We start from the raw sequence: 20,144 nt of genomic DNA on the forward strand, positions 1-20,144 counted from the left end.
AGCAACCATCCAGAATTTTATCCATGTGGCTTTCAGATTATATTACCTTTTGTTAGGATAAATAAATTCAAACTAACCGGGAAAAGCCGAAAGACACAACAACAACCAAAATGGTCATTCTTCTAGGGCTGTAGCTACAATCTCAGTTTTTTTTTTTGTTACCCTGCAGGAATTCTTCCCTTGATATTTGGATGACTATGACATGGGCTTTTTCTGCATACCTTTGTAAGACACACCAAGCCGGACATGATCTCAGAGTTCAGTACAACCTTGGCCTCTTCATAGTATTTTGCTGTGGTGACACCTTAAGGAGATGCTGTGTATTCTCTTCTGCTGTTAAAGTGAGTAGACTAGATCATGTAAGATATGAAAGTCAATGTGCTTTCTGTGACATATCTTCATGATCCTTGTTCACTTCAAAGTAGTTGACTACCACCCCCCTACCTAGAGGGATGTGGTGGAATGCTCTGAGAGGCCATAAGATTGTAAAATAAATTTTAGCTCTGCTTATAAAAGGGCAGACTCATTCTAAAGAGTCGTGGTGCTTTATGGGAGCTAGAATAAGTTTTGAGCATGGAAAAGTCTTAAAGGTGGTGAGCAGCTACTGCTTGAGGCATTCCAGTCTTGCTGTTAAAATAAGCAGGTGTTGATTATGGAGATTTAATATTATGAAATGTATGTAATTTTTATTACATTTTGTTCCTATTTTTGGGGTCAAGGAGGTGTACCCCATGAAGGAAAAAAGGCTTTGGGTACCCCATGAAAAAAAAAGGCTTTTTTTTTAATATTATTTTTCATTGAATTTGATGGCATCATTGTAGTTGACTGTTTTGTGTGTGTGTGTGTGTGTGTGGCGAATACCAGGAAAAAATCTGCTGATGTTTTTCCTTATATTCTAATAAAGTAGCGTGAATTTCTGAAGTATTTCAGACATGCCTTGATTCTGTGGATTACAGTTGTTAAAGGATCCAGATATTTTGAAGATGCTGGCCACAGCCAATTGTGTTGCATTTTAATAGCTTCTTAATGTAAGCTTACAGAACAGTATTTAGCATTGAGGATGTTGTTCATAGGCCTTTATTTTGGGTGTGTCTTGAGTAATCACATTTGGCATATTTTTCCATAAAATCATGCATTTAGAAATGTGTGTGCACCTGTATCAAAGCATGACACAATGTAGTATACCAACTGCTTAAGCTTGTGCATCCCTAGTGGCCACCAGTTCTTTTTTTGCACCTCACACTGCCTGAACTCAAATCTGTCATCATTTAAGTCCTGCGTTTGTATAATTATACACCGCATGTCTGTCAGATTATCTAGCCAACACCTACACTGGCATTACCAGTACTGACTTGGGGAAAGCATATTGTTGACAAGTGGTATTAAGGGGCAAGGGTTTTGTCAGTGACTCCAAGGTGAAGAAGGCAGAAGCTTTTCATCTGCTTTATTTCCAAAAAACATTGCAGCATTAAACAGTTCTGTCTTTGGCCACAGAGAGTATCCTCCTCACTTCTCACAGCACAAGGCAGAAATCAGGGAATTGCTAGAAGTGCAAGTACTTGGAGAGCTAGTTGAGATCAGGCCTAACTTAAAGGTAAGTTTGTTTAACCACCACCACCACCATCCTATCCCCATAGATGTCGATCTAGAGTCCTAACCCATCCTATATTTTGGAAAGTGAGGGCACTATGGGAACTATGTCCTAGCATACATCTTGGAGTGTTGTGCTGCCCTGCATCTGTATGATAAGCTTGAACTCAAGGTCAGCCAGCTTGCTTCTGGGAAGCTGTCTCTTGAGTTGTCCAGTCATGGATTATAATGGTACTTCATACCAAAATCTGCCCTCCTGGGATGTTCCCCAGTCTCTGTCAAGCTGGTATACATTAAGTGAGAAGAGTGTGTTGGGCCATCGTGCACCAGAGCGGGCGTTCCAGGGACTAGATTTCAAGGAAATGTTTGATATCTGGTGGGACTTTGAGTTATGACTGTGGGAGTGTACCCTTATAGACAGCAATCTGAATCCCATTTCAAGCTCATAGTACACACATTCTTCAGCAAGCATGAGATCAGAGCTATTAACCTGTCCATGACACCTGATGCTTCTCAAGTTAATTCCCAATGATAGTGGACACAATATTTTGTCATGCTGTGGCTCCAGAAATGAGTTAGAGGATTCTGGCATGTAAAAGAATAATGAATTCTCCCCCTTCTTTATCTTACAGGTTGGTAACTTTTCCTTTGGAGAAGTCCTCAGCTTTATTGGGGAGCAGTTTAGACTGGCCTTAAGCTCATGTTATACCACCAGAACTTTCTGTCTGAGTTTCATAGAAAGAAGCCTAAGGATCCATAAGTTCTTTCTCCTCTAGAGTCAGTTTTATGCCCTTTACAGGGCCCTACTTGAGTGGAGTGTAGATTCATGCTTTATTATCTTTGGTCCAATATAGGTCCCAGAAACTACAGCATTTTGCTTCCTTGGTACCTAACAGAGAGTCTAGTGCTTTGGATAGGTGCTTCAAGAGTATATACTACTTTGCCTCAGTTTGACTTAGTGACCTCTCAACTACTATTCTTACATGTCTTCTCACAGAAGAAATTGTTGACCTCTGTCTAGAGCACCTAATGTAGAGTAGTCATACTTCCAACTGAAATTTTGACTATGCAAATGCTTTGGGTAGAGGCAGGCTGGTGGGTATGAACCATCACAGAATCCCAGGATGTTATAATGAAGAAGAAATGAATTGCTGTGGACAGGAGTACCCACTTTGTTGTGGTAGCATTTTTTGGCAGTCTTTCCCAGAACCTGGTAAATGACATAGGTTCATAAGCAAGTACTAGACTAGCTGCCCCTTCCAGGCCATTTTAAGCCTAGCTAATTTCCTTTCTTATGCTCGAAATAACCTATCCCATTTGGTTATAGATTGACCTTGCCTGGCCCATGGTCAGTAATTGTATATTACCCCATGAGTGTAACTAGGATCATACCATAGATAATTTGAGGGGACCCAGCATGGGATAAATCATTTAGGAATTACCTCTGCCCATTAGTAGTACAGGAGGGCAGTCCTGGGGTAAGTTTTCTGTTTCCCATCCATAGATCTAATTTGCTGTGGGATATGGACAGAGTTAAACATTGTTTTATGTGGATGTGCTGTGTGTTCTATAGCAGTGATGTTCTCTGCAAGATATATCTCTCCCTCCAAACTGTTCTGTTGATGTTGCAGGAGAGGTTTAGATCTGTAGACAAAGTATTTCTGATGCCATTGACTTGCTAATGTGCAATCCATCAGTAATGGGTTGGAGGATGCCTTGTATGCCAGACATAGGTCACCTCTTAGCAGTCTATAGGATACTAAGTATAGTGACTGGGGTTTGAGTAGGTCCATGTAGGGCATGTTTAAGACTTGTATCCTTTATGTGGATAGTCTTTATGACCACCCTCCTCCTGTGTTCACTTTTCGTGTCAGGGCCAAATCCAGAGTGGGAAGAGGGCCTATTCATTGCTGGAGAAATACCATTATCCACCATAAATCTTGCCAGTGAGTTCTGGGCAAGTTGCTTAAAAGGGTGACTTTGGCAGCTTCTCAACCAAAAATCTCAACTCCCTTCTGGGACTGACTGTTTTGGGGAAGATTGGAAGATGTCTCTGACAGCTTTCCTCAGTGAGGAGTTGGATAGTACTCAATATTTTTCATTGTTTTCCATAAAGAGAGCCCAGGGGTCATGGCCTTGGCCAGCTGGATGATGTCAGTGTGGAGTCTGAGCTTGAACTCTTTTTCACTATCTGAATGTGATGGCTGTATTGAAGTTCATGGTGCTATTTGAAAGATTAAGAATATGGGTGTTGTAGTGTAGTATGCAGTGTCCACATGGTTTCAGAGCTTCCGCCCTCATGGACCTTCTTCTGGTGTTGGGACTTTTGTTGCTTGCTCCTGGACTGGTGGCCAGTTCCTGTCAACCCAATGGTAGGAGTTCCCCATCTGCATCTATTTTCATTGCAGTTTTTGACAATAAGCGCTTCACTTGCTGGTTGGGAATCTCCAGTGTTGTGTAAGAAGTGTATGCTCACTTCTAGAGGGGGCTGAACATCAACCCAACCACAGCTGATGTTGTTTTTCTGATCATAAATCTTTGGAGAAGCTATGTTTTATGGGCCTCTCATCGTCCCACCATACAGCTCAACTCCTCTCTTGTTATGGTGATTTATCACAAATATGTTTGTCAAGAAGATGAATTTCCGTCAAGAAAATGTTAACCAAAAGTTGAGGGGAATAAGAGAAAAAATAAATTTCAATGTAACCAGTCCATCGTGTGTACTTAAACAAACAGAGGGTCATGGAGTTGTATGCTGTCTTCAGGGAGGCAGTACTCATCTGACAATGATCACAAGCCAGGGGCTTCACTTTCAGTGGTTCACTTCCCTGAGGAGGTGATACAACCGGTAAATGCTGTAAACCTGTTCGCCAGTCTGTAACTAGAGCTGTGAATTCTGGCCATCTAGTTGGTCAGTCTTCTAGATGTTGGTACTGTGGAGATCTGGTCATGAGTTGGTGCTCATAAGAATGCAGTCCTCCCACTCTTCTGCTTGGTTTGCAGTGGGGTAAGGAGGAGTTAGCTGTGGATGTGTTCTTTCTTTCATACCACAGGTGGCCCCTTCACATGTTTCTTCTGATTTCATGCTTTACTGCAAAGGTCAGGAAAGGAAGGAAGAAAACAGAAAACATACTTGTTTCCCAGTATTTACCTAAATTGTAGTTTCAGGATATCCATTACATTGCAAAACAGAAAAATCCCCTGGTCCATGTCAAGGATCTCCCACATAGCTGGGGGAGCAGCTGCCCGCACCTCAGACCTATGAAGACACTTGGAAGCCTTTAATTTGGCAGGCCTGCACTTCCAACTGAAAATTGTTATCATTCTGGATGGACAGTATCCTATCTTGTCCTTGTCATTTAGCTCGTGGGTGATCTTCACCTATCAAAGGCAACTAAATCACTTGGATCTCATTCATACCACTCTCAGGATGCATATATCAGCTGACTGTAGACATCATGGCCTTCTTTGGGACAAGACTGTGACTCTGCAGTAGCTGATCGGGTAACTTAAAAAAATGCAGCATCTCTGCCCTTTTTTTTTTTTTTGATTGCTTTACCGTCCATGGGACTTAAATGTAATTGTCTACTAGCTTTGTTCATCCACTGTTTGAACCTGCTAGCCTGGAGATGCTGAACTTCATTTTTTTTTTTTGGAGAACACACTCTTCTTTTGAATTTCATACCCCTATATATTAGGGAGGTGTATTTGATCTTTCACAGTGATAGGATATTTTTTAGGAGAAATCCATATTTCCAGCCAAAGGTGGTTTTGGTGTTGTCCCTGTATGAGACTGTTAACTAATAATTTATCATCGCAGAAGCTAGGAAGAAAAGGATTTTCCTCCTCCTGGATATACAGCCAGCAGCTCAGATGTTACATGAAACATTTGCAGGAATTTAAGAAGATGAACTGATTGTTCTGTTTCACTCGAGGGAGGGAAAGGGTTGCAGTTGCCAAGCAGATTCTTTCCAAGTGAATTGTCAGCCACACAGTTATTCTGTTAATAGGCAGCTAACGGCTCTTCGACAGGTGTTTATGTCTGAGCTTAAACCACTGGGAGAATGTGAGTGGTTACCTCCAGTGTTGGCTTCCTGAATATCTGTATTATTGAGTCTTTTCTGCAGCTAGTTAGGCCTTGCTGTGCACCTTCACTCAGCATTATTAACTCTACAGTAATTTTAGAGGCAAGCTGCATTTGGTAAGTCAGTACTCCTGAGCTGTGGTGTTCGATATCTGTGACTGCGTGATTCTCTACCTTGTTGGTTTTTGCTTGGAATTCAGCCCAACCAAGGACTGTCAAAGGTTATCTTTGATGCTATGTTTAGATATGTTCTCACCCTATCATTGATCGATGAGAAGACCCTCAATTGGTCAAGAATATTCTCCCTTCTGTCCACCTGTGACTGGGAATCTCTTCTGCCGACTGTTGGCTGTTGAAGATCTGTGTAAGTCAGGCAAGCACATACTTTTATTTAATTGTTTAATAATTATGCACGTATAAGATTTTAGTAATGTTTCTTGATCTGCAGGAAGGTGTTCACTAGTGACATGGGAAAGTTGACAGGCTTTTGTAGTGAGACTGCAAATATCCCCCAAACATGGTATTTTATTGGGGGAAACGCTGAATTGTGATTGGTAAACAATATACTCATCCAGGGCCTCTGAGAGGCTTGATGCAGTATAATTTTATCTGTTTTTTCTTTATGGGAAACTAAGAATTTACATAGAAATACACAGCTGGCTTATTGTACTGTAAAGTTACGTACTGATGTTTGTTTTAGAGGAAAATTTAAACTGAAAGAGCGTGAAGAGATGTGGAACAAGATAGAATTTCTGGCAAAGCAAAATCCCCAGGTAAGAAAGTGTTGCACGTTTTATGTTTATGTAGTAAAAAATCAAAGTAAATGCAGGACACAATAAATATACAGTTGGCAGTACTGTGGCTAAGGATTAAGATTTCTGCCTTGACAGAACCAGGGTTTAGGATTCAATTTTGACTTCTGATTACTTTCTTTGTGGAGTTTACATGTTCTCTCTGTGCCTGTCTAGCTTTTTTTTGCAGATACCTCTCTTCCCACTACCATAAACATGTTTGTGCACATATTGAATTTACAGTTGCCCTTATTGCACCGGTTATGGCTGAAGAGTCCAAGGGACCAGTCCACTTGCCCAATTAACAGATGATTATGTTTTAAATATGAGTAGTTAAAAATGAAAGCAATCAATACTGTTGATGACCATTTATTGCCTTATCAGTTTTACTTCTGCAGTGGTGAATGTTTTGGAAAGTGGACTTAAACAGGAGAGAGGACGGGTCAGAATAGTCGCACACTTTTGTGATTGAGTGGCTGTGGAGGGTCAGTGGACATCTACAAACTGTACTTGAATTTAGGACTTGTAGTCCTGTGCTTCATAGGCGATTGCTGGAGATGTTTCAGGAGTAGGTTTGAGTCATACATTTCTGAGATGGCTGAGTAATTGATTGGGGGAAGTTCACAAATGGTTGCAATGAGCACAAGCTACCTAAAGAGAGGAGTGTTGTTGGTCGATACCATACATAACATCGGGAGCAGTGTGAAAAGGGAGTATGACCAGGGCGAAGAACATCTGAAGCATTTAGAAGTTTTAGTTTCTAGGTAAAGGCAGATGGTAATGCCATTCTACAGAGCACTAGGTTAGGCCATAGTTGGAGAACGTTTTGTAGTTTTGGATTCCTTTTATGAGCAGTGACAGAAAGAATGTGGGTGAGGTCCCCAAAAAGATAACCTGAATTAAAGGACAACATGGTAAGATACATGATGAATGATTAGAGATTCATCAGTTAGGACCCTTTCTGATGCATTAGCACTTGGGTTCGTATTCTCCAGTAATCACAGTTTGGCCGTTTTTCTCAGTAGTGGCTATTTTAGAGGGCACATGTGTCTGATGCCGTCATGCACCATAAGTACATCAACCCCCTGAGCCCACCAGTTCAGTTCTTCATCTTAAAGTATAGTTTGAATTTTGCTCCTTACACATCTGTGAAAAGCTTTCACTTTTACTGCCTTGAAGGAAGTCTGTTTGGTGTTCTTGTGGCCATCAAAGTAATAGTCAAGACCCCCTCACCAACACTGCTCATGTTATCTCAGGAAGAAGCACAGACTAAAGCATCCGGAAAACAATGGTCCTTGTTGACACTTCTCCAAGCCCAGATACAGGTTCATCTTGCTTTGGGGAATATGATTAACAGTGTAGATGGTGCAGGATGAGTTCAGTATTATCTGCTCTCTTCAAAACTGATGGGTCACTTTGTTTCAGATAACATTTCTGAATATTAGTCACACGTGCACCTACACGTTTCTTATTTTCAATGAAAACTGAAGACATCAATCTCTACAGTCTCTTGCTTTAAGTGTTTGTCATCTTCAGTCAGTTAATATTGTGCTTGTGGACAAAAAAAGTCCTCTAGAGATTTCTACACAAATTGGTTATTCTACTGGAGGCCTGACCACAACACTGAAAGATGTGAATTGTGTAAGAAATATAACTAAGCGATTGCCATCATAGCTTATTTTAAGTGATTAAAGGAAGCCCAAAAAGTCAGTCTGTCAAGCACAAGTTTTTTAAGTTTGAGGAAAAGAAAGAAGAGCCAAAAATAGAGGCTGCTTTAGATGAGTATAAAAAGCACAAGTCCTAATCAGGCTGCTTTGTGGAGAGTCCATCCACTTTTATAATCTCCATCTGTGGGTCTTACAAACATGAGTAATTCACATCGGTATATCAGCCATTGAAAATAAAGGTGTCACCATTGTTGGTTACCAATGTTCTTCGTGTTTCACTGTTGCAGTCATCATATTTGGGTTATCTGCTTGCAGTAGCCCTCAGTCGGCCTGATTATCAAAGTCTTGGGTCCTGCGTCGGTTGCTGTCTCATCTTCCATAACGTCAGGTAGTCAGGGGTATAAAGCATGCAGCCGACGCCATTACATCAGTCTTTCTTGCTGTGCGGTGCCCGAAGCAAAAGCAGTTTGCAAGTGCCGGTCGGCCAACTCCTGAAATTTTCGTTTTCGAATTTCAGATCCGAAGTCTTCAACTAAGCTAAGTACCCCGTTGGGGAAACTTTTTCTTGCTCTAAACCGATGGCAGTAAAAGTTAACAATTTTATTTCTCGTGGAAAGCAAATACCTCATAAAGATTTTCATTCGTACTGCATTCCTTGCTTAGGCCCAGACCACGACGTACCTCGCTGTCGGTTTTGTGCCTTATTCAAACCTCATACTCTTCGTCATCTGTTCATTTATGCATCTAAATATTTTGGTACTCAGTTCAATTATCCAGAAATGGCTTCGGTAAGCTACCCGACTACTGACATTCCGAAAAAACACAAAGATAAAGACAGCGACAGACCACATAGGTCCAAAGCTGCCAATGATTCTTCTCCTAAGCTAGTCACCAGTTCGCTGGTACTCAGTGAGACGCTTTTGCAGCCCCTGATACCCGCTACGTCAGATTCGCAGGCCTCTACTGAGACCCATTCGGAGTCAAGTATGCCTTGAGATTCTTCAACTGTGGAACCTGCGGATGTCTCTACCTTGGATGGGCCCTGAGCCGCTGTGCAGGCACCGGCTTCTGAGGGTGTATTCAGGCCTAATGGCTTGCATAGTAAACCAACACCATCTTCTTCTTCAAGGCCAAAAACTCTATTCATGCCTAGAAAACAGACGCCCAGACTGCATGGTCAGGCCCCTATGCCTAAAAAACAAATGATAAGAATGGCTGAAGACCTTATTACTCAGGGGAAGCCACCCTTCCCCCTCTGAGACCTAAGACTGACTTTCCTTCTGATTCTTCTGATCAGGGCTCTGAAATTTCTGATGACCAGGATTTGTCCTTATCTACCTATAAGGACTCTGATGCAGAGGACTCCATTCCCTCTGCTTCCCCTCCAGAGGATTTCTCTTTTGGTAAACCTTGCATACTCTTAGGGAGCATTTTCGCTGGGGAAAGCCAGGATTACTCTGACTCCAAAAAGAGGCTTAGGGAATTCTTGCTCCTGCCTCAACACAGGCCTTTAGCTATCCCTCCTGTACTGGACATTGTAGATGACGCCTTCTCGGAATCTAGCCTGGCCCCTGACTCTCTACCTCCTGCTCCCAGAAAACCTGATAGGTATTACAGAGTACCTGACTCTCACAAGTTCCTCTTTAAAAATCCTACTGGCCACCAAGACCCAGCTATCTGCAAGGAAAATACTGCAAGCCCTGGGGTTCATGGCCTCTTGCATTCTACTAATTCCATATGGAAGACTGCATATGAGGAAACTACAATGGTATCTAAAAAGCCTATGTGTCAACATTCTCAGGATCTAGAATCAATGATTCCTATCATACCTTGTCTACAGATAAGAGTTCCTTTGGTGGGCAGAGGCCTGCCACCAAAACAAGGGACTGCCATTCACTCTACCCCCTGCCGCCCAAACCCTAACAGCAGATGCATCCGACTATGCATGGGGGGGGTCTCACTTGGCAGGGCAGTGCATTCAAGGCAAATGGAACCCAAATCAAATGCACTTGCATATCAATCAAAAAGAAATGTTAGCTGTACAGAATGCTCTGACAGCCTTCAAGGACCACATTCTTCCAGGACAATTATTGGTAAAGACCTGACAACACCACTGTTATGTGGTACATAAACAAGCATGGGGTGAACCCACTCATACCCTCTGTGCAGACTAGCCATGGCTCTGTGGAACACAGCCTTGAGCTACCAAGTACACCTACAGGCTCAATTCCTGCCAGGAAAACTAAATACACTGGCAGACCTAAGCAGAAATCTCATGGATCCACACAAGTGGAAACTGGAACCAAAGATATTCAACATGTTGAGAAACAAATGGGGGAGTCCAGAGATAGACCTGTTTGCCTCCCCCCAGAACTACCAATTGGACAAATTCTGCACAAGGACTCCCCACAAACAAGCTTGGAAAGTGGATGCCCTTTCCTTCACCTGGAAGTTTATGCCTTTCCCCCTGTGCCTCTCCTCTCCAAGGTACTACTAAAGATCAAACAGGACAAACCAAGGACAATACTGATTGCACCAGACTGGCCATGCCAACACTGGTGTACCCCCTCTTGCGCAGTGTGTCACTGCTGGCACCATGGTACCTGCCTCAGACCCCTGCCCTGCTGTTCCAGCGGGGGGGAGGGCAGATTCTGCTCCCACAACTTTAAACCCTGAACCTAGCAGCCTGGCTAATTACCTGATCTCTCTTGTTACCATCCCTCAATAAGCAAGTGATGGATGTCATCCTGGAGGCAAGCAGGCCTAGTACTAGAAAATCCTATGCTGAAAAATGGAAAAGATTCTGTTCCTGGAGCCAAACTCAGGGGATGGGCACAGCAGCACCCAATTTACCCCATATTCTTCAATACTTAACTGAGATGCTTCACAACGGCCTTTCCTTTTCCTCCATCAAAATTCATGCCTCAGCCATTTCAGCTGATTACAACACAGAACCACTCTTCTTCTCTCATCCACTGCTGAAGCAATTCCTCAGAGGGGCTAAAAACCTAAGACCACCCAGGAGAGCCCCTGCTCCAGCCTGGGACCTTAACTTTGTATTGGTAAAGCTTACTCTACCTCCCTTTGAGCCAGCTGCAAATGCAGAGTTGAAATTCCTTTCTTGGAAAACAGCCTTTCTTCCAGCCATCACTTCAGCAAGAAGGGTGTCTGAATTACAGGCCCTCATGGCAGTGGACCCTTTCATCATCTTTCATGCTGACAGGGTGTCCTGTAGGGCCAATCCCTCCTTCATGCCCAAGGTGGTATCCAATGTGGCCCTTAATCAGTCCATTCATTTGCCAACCTTCTTTTCTAATCCACAGAACAAAGGGGAACGAATACTGCACTCTTTGGACGTGCACAGACAACTTAGATTTTACTTGGACAGGACTAAGCCTCTCAGGAAATCTGAACAGCTGCTGGTTGCATTTGCTGCAAGGACAGAGGGGAAGGCCATTTCAAAGTAAACCATTTCTAAGTGGATAGGCCGTTGCATTCATTTCTGCTATAAGCATTATGGAAAACCTACCCCACAGGGGATAAGGCTACATTCAGTCAGGGCTGCATCTACCTCTACAGCCTTTCTCAGAGGTGTCCCTACCAGAGACATCCTAGAAGCTGCTACCTGGAGTTCTGTACATACCTTCACCAAGCATTATACCACTTGCCAGTTTTTTCTAAATCCAGAGCTAGATTTGCCACTGCAGTCATGCAGGGCCTTATAGCTGGTCCTAATGCTATTTAATTGCCTCCTCCCATCCTTAGCTTTGGGAATCTACCCAAATGTGATGACTGCAACAGTGAAACACAAAGAACACAGTACAGTTGTGTACAACTTACCATAAATGTAGTTGTTCGTGTGTATTCACTGTTGCAGTCCTGGTTACCCTCCCTCCAGCCCCTTTACTTCTGTTGACTATACCTCTGTTCTTGTTTTCTATGCTTAAAAGTTTTTGGTGTATTTGTTTTTTTTGTTGGAGGTGTAACTTTGTATATACTTGCTTCCCATTATGGAGGCACCTGACATCTGGGGCAAGAAAAACTGATGTAATGGCGTCGGCTGCATGCTTTTTATACCCCTGACTACCTGACGTCATGGAAGATGAGCCAGCAACCAACGCAGGACCCAAGACTTTGATAATCAGGCCGACTGAGGGCTACTGCAAGCAGATAACCCAAATGTGATGACTGCAACGGTGAATAAACTCGAACATCTACATTTATGGTAAGTGTACACAACTGTACTTTCTGAAGTGTAGGAGGTTCAGTAATAGTTTTTAAAAGTTTTATTGTGAAAACCTAGAAAAAAAATGTTCACTCATAGAAGACTGTTGCAGTAGCCTTAGCTAAATGGCTACTACCCCTGAGGACTGGCCAGCTTTCAAAGCTAAAAGGCACCTTCTGTGTGCTTCATAGGTTCATAGATGTGTACTAGGCTAATGGCCCTGGAGCCTTTACAAGCCTAGCCCATAGAATTGCTCTGGCATTGCGCCACCCAATGTTAGTTCCCAGTGCCTCTATCAAGTAGAGCCACTAGAGTGATCCCTGGAGTGAACTTTCTATTTCCCACCCACTCATCAAGATTTCTCTTGAAGAGGGCCAGTGAGGTGCTCTGGTTGATATGTATGGGGAAGTCTGTTCCAGAGCATGAGCAGTCTCTGGGTTATGAACCTGTCCCTCCAGCATGTTCTGTTGATTGTGGTAATGAGGTTGAGGTCTTTGGAGTGTGTGGTGTGGAGGGATAGTGATTTCTTTACATGTAGCATTTCTAACATAGCTGGGTCAGACATGGCTTTGTAAGTCAAGCAGAGATAGCCTGTTAGTAGACGTTATGAGACAGGGAATAGCTGAAGTTTTTTGAGTCTGTGTATGTAGGACATGTGTTTAAGGCCTAGGATCCTCTTCATGAGGTACTTTTGTAGCCTTTCCAGCTGTTGTACGTTTCTAGTGAGGTACATGCGAAATTGGGCATATGTTTGATGATTGACCTAATGATGGAAGAGTAGAGAGAGATGATGACCTCTTTCTTCCTGGATGCAAAACCCTTGGTAATGAGATGTGCCACATAGAAGAACTTTCTGACCACAGTGGCAATGTGGTGGTCGAAGGAGAGGTTGTGGTCAGCCTGTGTCCACAGATGTCTTATAATGCCTTCAGTGAACTCCCATTGATGTGGTAATTAGTGGGAACTGAGTTTTTCCCAAAGGGGATGATTACGCATTTTTTGGCATTAAGCTTAAGGCCATGGTTTCGACACCAGTCATCGGTCTCGGTGAGGCTTTTCTGTAGGATGTCTACATCACTTGGGGAGTTAATAATGGCTCCCAGCTTGCAGTCGTTTGTGAACTTGGTCAGACAGAACCCCTCCATGTTGGCCTGGACTTCTCAGAAGTAGATGCCAAACAGGAGAGGACCTAGGACCAATCCCTGTGGGACTCCACTCGTGACTGGTTGGCAGTCTGACTTGGAGTCTGCTACTTTCATACTGTAGGTTCTATCTGTGAGCCAATTTGCAACCCACCTAGTGATATAGGAGTTGATGCCTAGTTTGGTGAGTTTATCAATTATTCCCGAGTCGGGAATGGTATCAGAGGCCTTGGCTAAATGGCTACTACCCCTGAGGCTGGCCAGCTAGTCGAGGTAGGCTATATGAACTGCCTTGCCCTCATCCAGAGCTCTGGTGACTGACTCAAAGAAGTTAACCAGGTTGAGCAGGCATGATCTACCTTTCACAAAACCAAATTGCATGGGATCTAGAGTTTGGAGATTCCCTATATCCTTGTTAATTAGGTCCATGATGATGCACTCTATATCCTTACATATCAGGTTTGTCAGGCTAATGGGTGATAATTCCCATGGTCTGTAGTTGCTCCCCCTTTATGGAGAGAGATGACTGTAGCAGTGCGCCATCCGGTAGGGACAAAGCCTGAGGTGAGGCTATGATTGAACAGGGCACACAAATGTGGTGCCAGTTCACTTTGTAGTTCATGTAGAACACATCCAGGGATATTGTCGGGTCCCATGGAAGCTGTATTCTTGGCCTTGGACAATGCAGCTTTAACCTGTGCTGCAGTAATGCTGGGTGCCTGGCATTCCTCTGGTATTGTGATTGGTCCTTTGAGGAGGGGTAAAGTTGGCACTGAATCTGCCGGACAGTATGTTGGCAATATCTGTTTGCTCAGTATAGGAGGCACCATTGTGCAGTAACTCTGAGCAAACCTGGGTATTACCGTGGAGATCCTTGATATAACTATAGAAGACTTTTTGGTTGTTTTTAGTGTCTGCCGCAATTCTGCCTTCATAACTGGCTTTAGAGGTTTCGATGAGGGATCTCAACTTTTTGTTGAGGCTAATAAGGAAGTTTTTCCAGTCTTGGGACTTCGCCGTTTCTTCCTTCTGTTGTGTTGTAGAGTTTATTAATGGCAGGGCACCACCAGATTGGCTTCCTTTTTTTGGAGGAGAGCGTCTTGGTTCTGTTTGGTATGGCTATTTCCATGCATTTATGTACGTGTTCGTACAGTGCATTGGTGTATGATTCGGCAGTCATGCCTCTATTTTCCATTGACATGGGTGCTGTGAGGTTAGCCACCTCTGTTTTTAGGAGCTCAAAGTCAGCTTTGGAGAAGTTTTTCATTGTGGTTACCTTTGCAGGGGGGTGTAGGTGAGATGTGGATTTCCATGGTGATTAGTTTGTGGTTGGATTTAACCAGGGAGGAATTGACCATTGGTGTAGAGCAACGGTTGCCCATCTTAGTAATAACCAAGTCAAGGATGTTACTTCCTCTAGTGGGGGTAAGAATGAGCTGGTCCAGAGCATTTGAATTGGTGAATTCCAGGAAATGTTGGGCCAGTGTATTGGTACATGAGTAGTTTTCCCAGTTGATGGAGGGGTAGTTGAAGTCACCTAGTATGAGAGCATTGAGTTGGATCCTAATAATTTCCAGGGTAGTTAAGAACATGGAGTGAGAGTTTTGGAACATGGTTGGGGACCTATAGCAGGCTACGACCTGAATCACCATTTTACCCAATGTTAGTTGTACCTGAAGTATCTCAGATGTGTTATGCTGGGCTACTAGTCTGGCGGTGTGCATATTCTTTATAAATATGGAGACACCACCGCCTTTTGTGCTTCGGTCCATGTTCTGGGGCCGAAAGGTGTGGAATGAGTTATAGCCTGGTAGCACAGTGTTTCTGCTGCTTTAAACCAGGTCTCCATTACAGCACAAATGTCGATGTTCTCCATTTTGAGGAGCGCTTCAAGCAAGTGCATCTTGATATTTAAATTTCTAGCATTGAGCAGCATGACCTTCAGATTGCATTTATTTATAGCTGTTGCAGTGGTAATTTGGTCTTTCGAACATCACCTAAAAATGGCCCTGTAGAGGTGGCAAGAGCCTTAGCCAGTATCCAGAAACCCAGGGGTGACAGATGCAGGCCATCTCTGGTAAAGCATCAACGTCTGTCAATCATGTCATCCCAAGCAGACAGATACTGGATCCCCTTAGAATGACACCAGAAACTTAGCCAACTGTTGAAGTCAATCATTTTCTGCTTGTAATGCAGTATTATTCTGGGCAACGGTAGGATGCTGCTCAGGGCTAGGGTCATACCTGCCTAGGCCACATAATCCAAGAGCTCCTCCATGTCTCTCTTCATGTAGTCCAAGGAGGTGTGTCTGAGGTCATTTACACCCACATGGACAGTGACAGATACATACTTTTACTTCTTGTGGAGTGACCTGAGTGAGTGTGTTGTGTTGGATTCTGGCACCTGATAGACAGCTGACTATTACCTTCTTATTCAACCTAGCGATTGGGGACATCAGTGTGCCTCACTATCAAGTCACCTATGATTAGTGTATTGGGCAAGCTGCTTTGCCTTAGTGGGTTAGGGTGTAGGTGAGCTTTGTGGCTTGTGCTGTGTTGTGGTGGTAGAGTGCCTTTTTGCCTTGGAGGTCTCTGCTGTTTGGGTAGATTTCTATTGAGAGCCTCCACGAAGGTGGGTGTGTGGTTTGTGTTTTTATGTGAGAGCTGTGATGGTAGGTGTTCTGGACGGCTAAGTGTTGCATGTGGTGTAGGTGTTGCATGTGGTGTGGTGTAGGTGTTGACCTTCTCCTCTTGACCAGCTATTCCAGTCTGGATATATGTGCATCTCTCACAAGTCTGAATGTTGGGAGCTAAGAGAAGAGGGTTGTCTGTGTACATGAGGCAGTTGCTACACTGCCTCAGAATGCCCAGGTTCACAGGTTAATAGGAGAAAGCAGAGGGAACTGACCTTTACACCTATCAGGAGCTTGAGCAGAGCTCCATATAAGGACTGTTGGAGACCAAAAAGCTGTGCAGCTTTTTTGCTACCAAATAGCATTCCTTTGGCAGGCCCCATGGAACTGTTGGTCAGTTAACAATCCTTCAAGGCTGAGCAGGTAAGCTGTTAGGGAAAACCTTCCACTAATTTCATTTTATTTTTCTGAAGAAAAATTACATTTTTCTATACCTTTTTTCTAGGAAACCTATTGTTTTTTGAATGCCGTTGCATTTCTAAAGGAGTGTATATGTAAATTAGGATATGAACAATGATCATTTTATGAGAAAAATGCTATTTTGTGAATTTTTTTTTACTCAAGTTTTGTGGATTTATGTATTGGGGACAGGATAGTGTGTGTGGGTGGTGGTGTGCTGTCAACAGTTTACTTACCTCACATCCACTTGTTCTGGTCTGACAGGCTCTCTAGGGTACCTCAGTCCAAAAAGCATTTGTTTTCAGATCCTATAGCTGACCCAGCAGTGATTTTCTTTTCTTTTCTGTTTTTTTCTGTCCAAATGTTTCTTTAAAACAGTTTACTGCTGTTGACCCAGTTCCTTCTTTTAAGGATAGGAAGGCAGTGGTTGTGACAGAAAATATTACTGCTAACTTTTGAGAACAAGCTGAAGTCAGTAGTTAACCGTCTCTCTTCTGAGGCAAAAAAAAAATCACTGAATTGCCTGTATTATATCTGCTTCTCAATTGACTAAGCACATTTTAAAGTTGTGCTTATGATGGTTCTGATTTCTCCTCTAGCACTACTGCTTCTGAGTCAGTATTGAGAAAATTAGCTTGGCTTCATTGTCAAAAATTTCCTAAAGATGTTAAAACTGAAATTTTAAATTCTCCCTTAGATAAAGACTTTGGCCATTCTGCAGCTGAGATCTTAGTGTGATAAAAGCAGAAGTTTATACAAGGAGGGACTCCAAAATTTCAACCCCCTATTTCAAAGGGAAAAAATCTCTTCCACCTCAGATTCCTTTCTCAATGAGCCATTTAAGCAACAAGGTGCCAGCAAACAATTTTAAAAGGAATAGCAAGGAGGCTGTAAAAAGAAAGAAAAAAAGTCTCAAAAAGCCAAGGGCAGTCCTGTCATTATAGCTGTCTTTTCAGGGTGCCCCCCTCCCTGGTAAACTGTCCACTCTGACACTCCATCTTCTTCTTGGCACCAGATTGTTACAGACAAATGGGTTCTGAGGGTAATCCAGCAAGGTTACGATTGGCAGAGGGAATCCATCTTCCTTTCCCAAAGGATTCCTTCTTGCCCAGCGAACCAAGTTTCTCTCTCTCCTCCCATTCTGCATCAGATGCTGGCCCAGGAGGTTATACAACCTGCATGTCTCTGCCACTTGGGCAAAGATTTTTATTCATGGATTTTTTCTGGTTCCAAAAAGGGAAGGCTCCTAGGAGCCTTTACTATAACTTTCCTTTCAAAATCTTTTTGTCACTTTTCCCAAGTTCAAAATTTTATCCATTCAATCCCTTCTTAATCTAAGCCGCCACCACCTCTCCAATCCCTACCCCTAACGTCGTGGTATAAAGCAAATTTTAAAAGATGTATGTCATCACATTCCCATTGGTGAACAGTTTGGGCATTTTAAGTTTTGATGCATCTTGGTTACATCATCAGTTCTGTGTCTTACCCTTACACTTTCCATAGCACAAAGGGTATTGTCTTACTCCAGTCACTGCTTATTGCAGACTTTAAGGCATTCACATTTTCCCTGTCTGGGCTATTGTCTTATCTTTGCAGGCTCTCCTTTTTTCAGTTATAAATAATTTTTACACATTGTGTAGAATCTTCTACTCCATCTAAGTTTTCAGTTCAACCTTCAGAAGTCTTCTCTCATTCCTTCCCACGGAATTGTATTCTAGGGATGTCTGTTGGATTCTGCCCTGGGAAGAGCCCCCCCCCCCCCCCCGAGTAGAAATGTTCCATTAGTTCTTCCTGAGTTTCTCCAGTCAAAGCAATGTAACTGCAAGGAATTTCTGAGGATTTTGGGATACATGAAAGGGAGATTCTCTGGTGGATAGACAAGATCTCTTGCAGTGCAGGTCTCCCACTTTCCCTTCCAACTCCTATACAGTCTGTAACAATAGATGCATCAGACTTGGGTTGTGGTGCGGTTCGTAAAGGGGTAAAAGTGCAAGCTGTATGGAACCCTTAAAACAGACACCACATAAATATCAAAGAGATGCTAGCACTAATCAGTATTTTGAAAGCCTTAAATCATCTGTGGTCCCCAGGACTTCTGTAAATGTACACACAGGCAGCACCATAATGAGGGTACATGAGCAGTGAGTGGGGTATCAAATCCTAATATCTTTGCAAACTGGCTATGACATTTTGGGAAATAAGAATTTAGCTCCTATTGATTCCGCAGGCTAAATAAATTCCAGCAGAACAAAATCTGATTGCAGACAAACTCAGCAGGGCCAGGCTAGTCTCCCATGAATGTAAACTTCGTTCTGAGGTCTTCCAAGAATTGATCCAACTGTGGGGAAACACTTAAGTAGATCTGTTTGCCTCCTTTCAGAACAGACAGCGAAATTCTGCTCCAGAACTCCTTGCATACAAGGCTGGAAGACTGATGCCTTCTCATTCCCATGGGGAGGAATGTTCCTGCATACTTTTCCTCCTATTGAACTGGTATCCAAGAAACTTCTGAAGATCCAAAATGACTCTCCAAAACTTGTGGTGGTGACTCGAGTTTTTGGCCAAGGCAACCATAGTGGTGGTTCTTTTCAATCTGGTCAAGGGCAATTACCACAAGCTTCCCCACTGACTGGGTTTGCTCACACAAGGCAGGCATTGTTTGATGCACCCCAACTAGAAAAATCTTGAACTAACTTCCCACATAGTAAAACTTAAATTCCTTGTAGGCATCTGTTTCTGAGGACAGACAGCAGGTATCTAAAGAGGTGAAAAAAATGCTTAATAGGAAATCAGGTATGTACAAGTGGAAAATATTTTCTAGTTGGTACTAGTCCATGAACAAGGGCCTTCTTCAAGCCTGGATGTGTCTGGTTTTTGAATTATGTGAGCTACTGTCCTCTAGCCTTTCTCATTCCTCTGTCACAAATGTATTTGCTGGCAATTTCTGCTCGTCTGCCCTTTGATCCCCCTGCTTTCTTACCATGATCATGTCAGACCATTTTTGAAAGGAGTCTTGTATATCTGTCCACCTAGGAAACAGGTGGCTCCTTCTTGTGCTTTCAACTTTGTACTTTAAATTACCCTGTCTCTGTTTGAAACAGCTCATCAGGCTGAATTTGAGGTTCATAACATGGAAGACTCTTATTCTTCTGACATCTGCTAGGAGACTGAGTTACAACCACTTATGGTGAGTTAAACTTACCTCATTTTTTCAGAAGGACCGGGTTTCTTTGAAAACCAATCTTGCTTTTATGGTTAAAGTGGTCTCAGAGTTTGTCAAAGTAGTAATTTCCTAGTCTTCTTTCCGTAACCCAATAGTAAGGGAGAAAAGATCTTCATACTCTGAATGCCCATATGCAGCTCAGATACAGCCTAGACAGAATTTGAGCATTCAGAAAAGCCGATCATCTGTTTGTCTTCTATGAGGGTAAGAGAAAAGAACAACCAGTGTCAAAGCCAATCAATTCCAAGTGGTTGTGTTATGCTATTGCTTTTTTCACAATCACTATAACAAGCCACTTCTGGGCAGAATTGGTGCCCATTCCACAGGGGCT

At 43.0% G+C, this 20,144-nt stretch overlaps 1 protein-coding gene across 1 annotated transcript in view; it reads left to right on the plus strand.

The window, feature by feature from the left end:
• Positions 1-20,144, plus strand: part of LOC122789622 (serine/threonine-protein phosphatase 2A 56 kDa regulatory subunit delta isoform-like) — a 1,584,804-nt gene that overhangs the window by 1,395,107 nt on the left and 169,553 nt on the right. Inside the window, exon 18 of the mRNA XM_044057373.1 lies at positions 6,375-6,447. Coding sequence (XP_043913308.1) covers positions 6,375-6,447 — 73 coding nt within the window. The remainder of the gene's footprint in view (positions 1-6,374; positions 6,448-20,144) is intronic.

This window comes from Protopterus annectens, chromosome 1.part0, assembly GCF_019279795.1.
Source record: "Protopterus annectens isolate FY-2018-M chromosome 1.part0, PAN1.0, whole genome shotgun sequence".
In the NCBI taxonomy this organism is placed as follows: Eukaryota; Metazoa; Chordata; order Ceratodontiformes; family Protopteridae; genus Protopterus; species Protopterus annectens.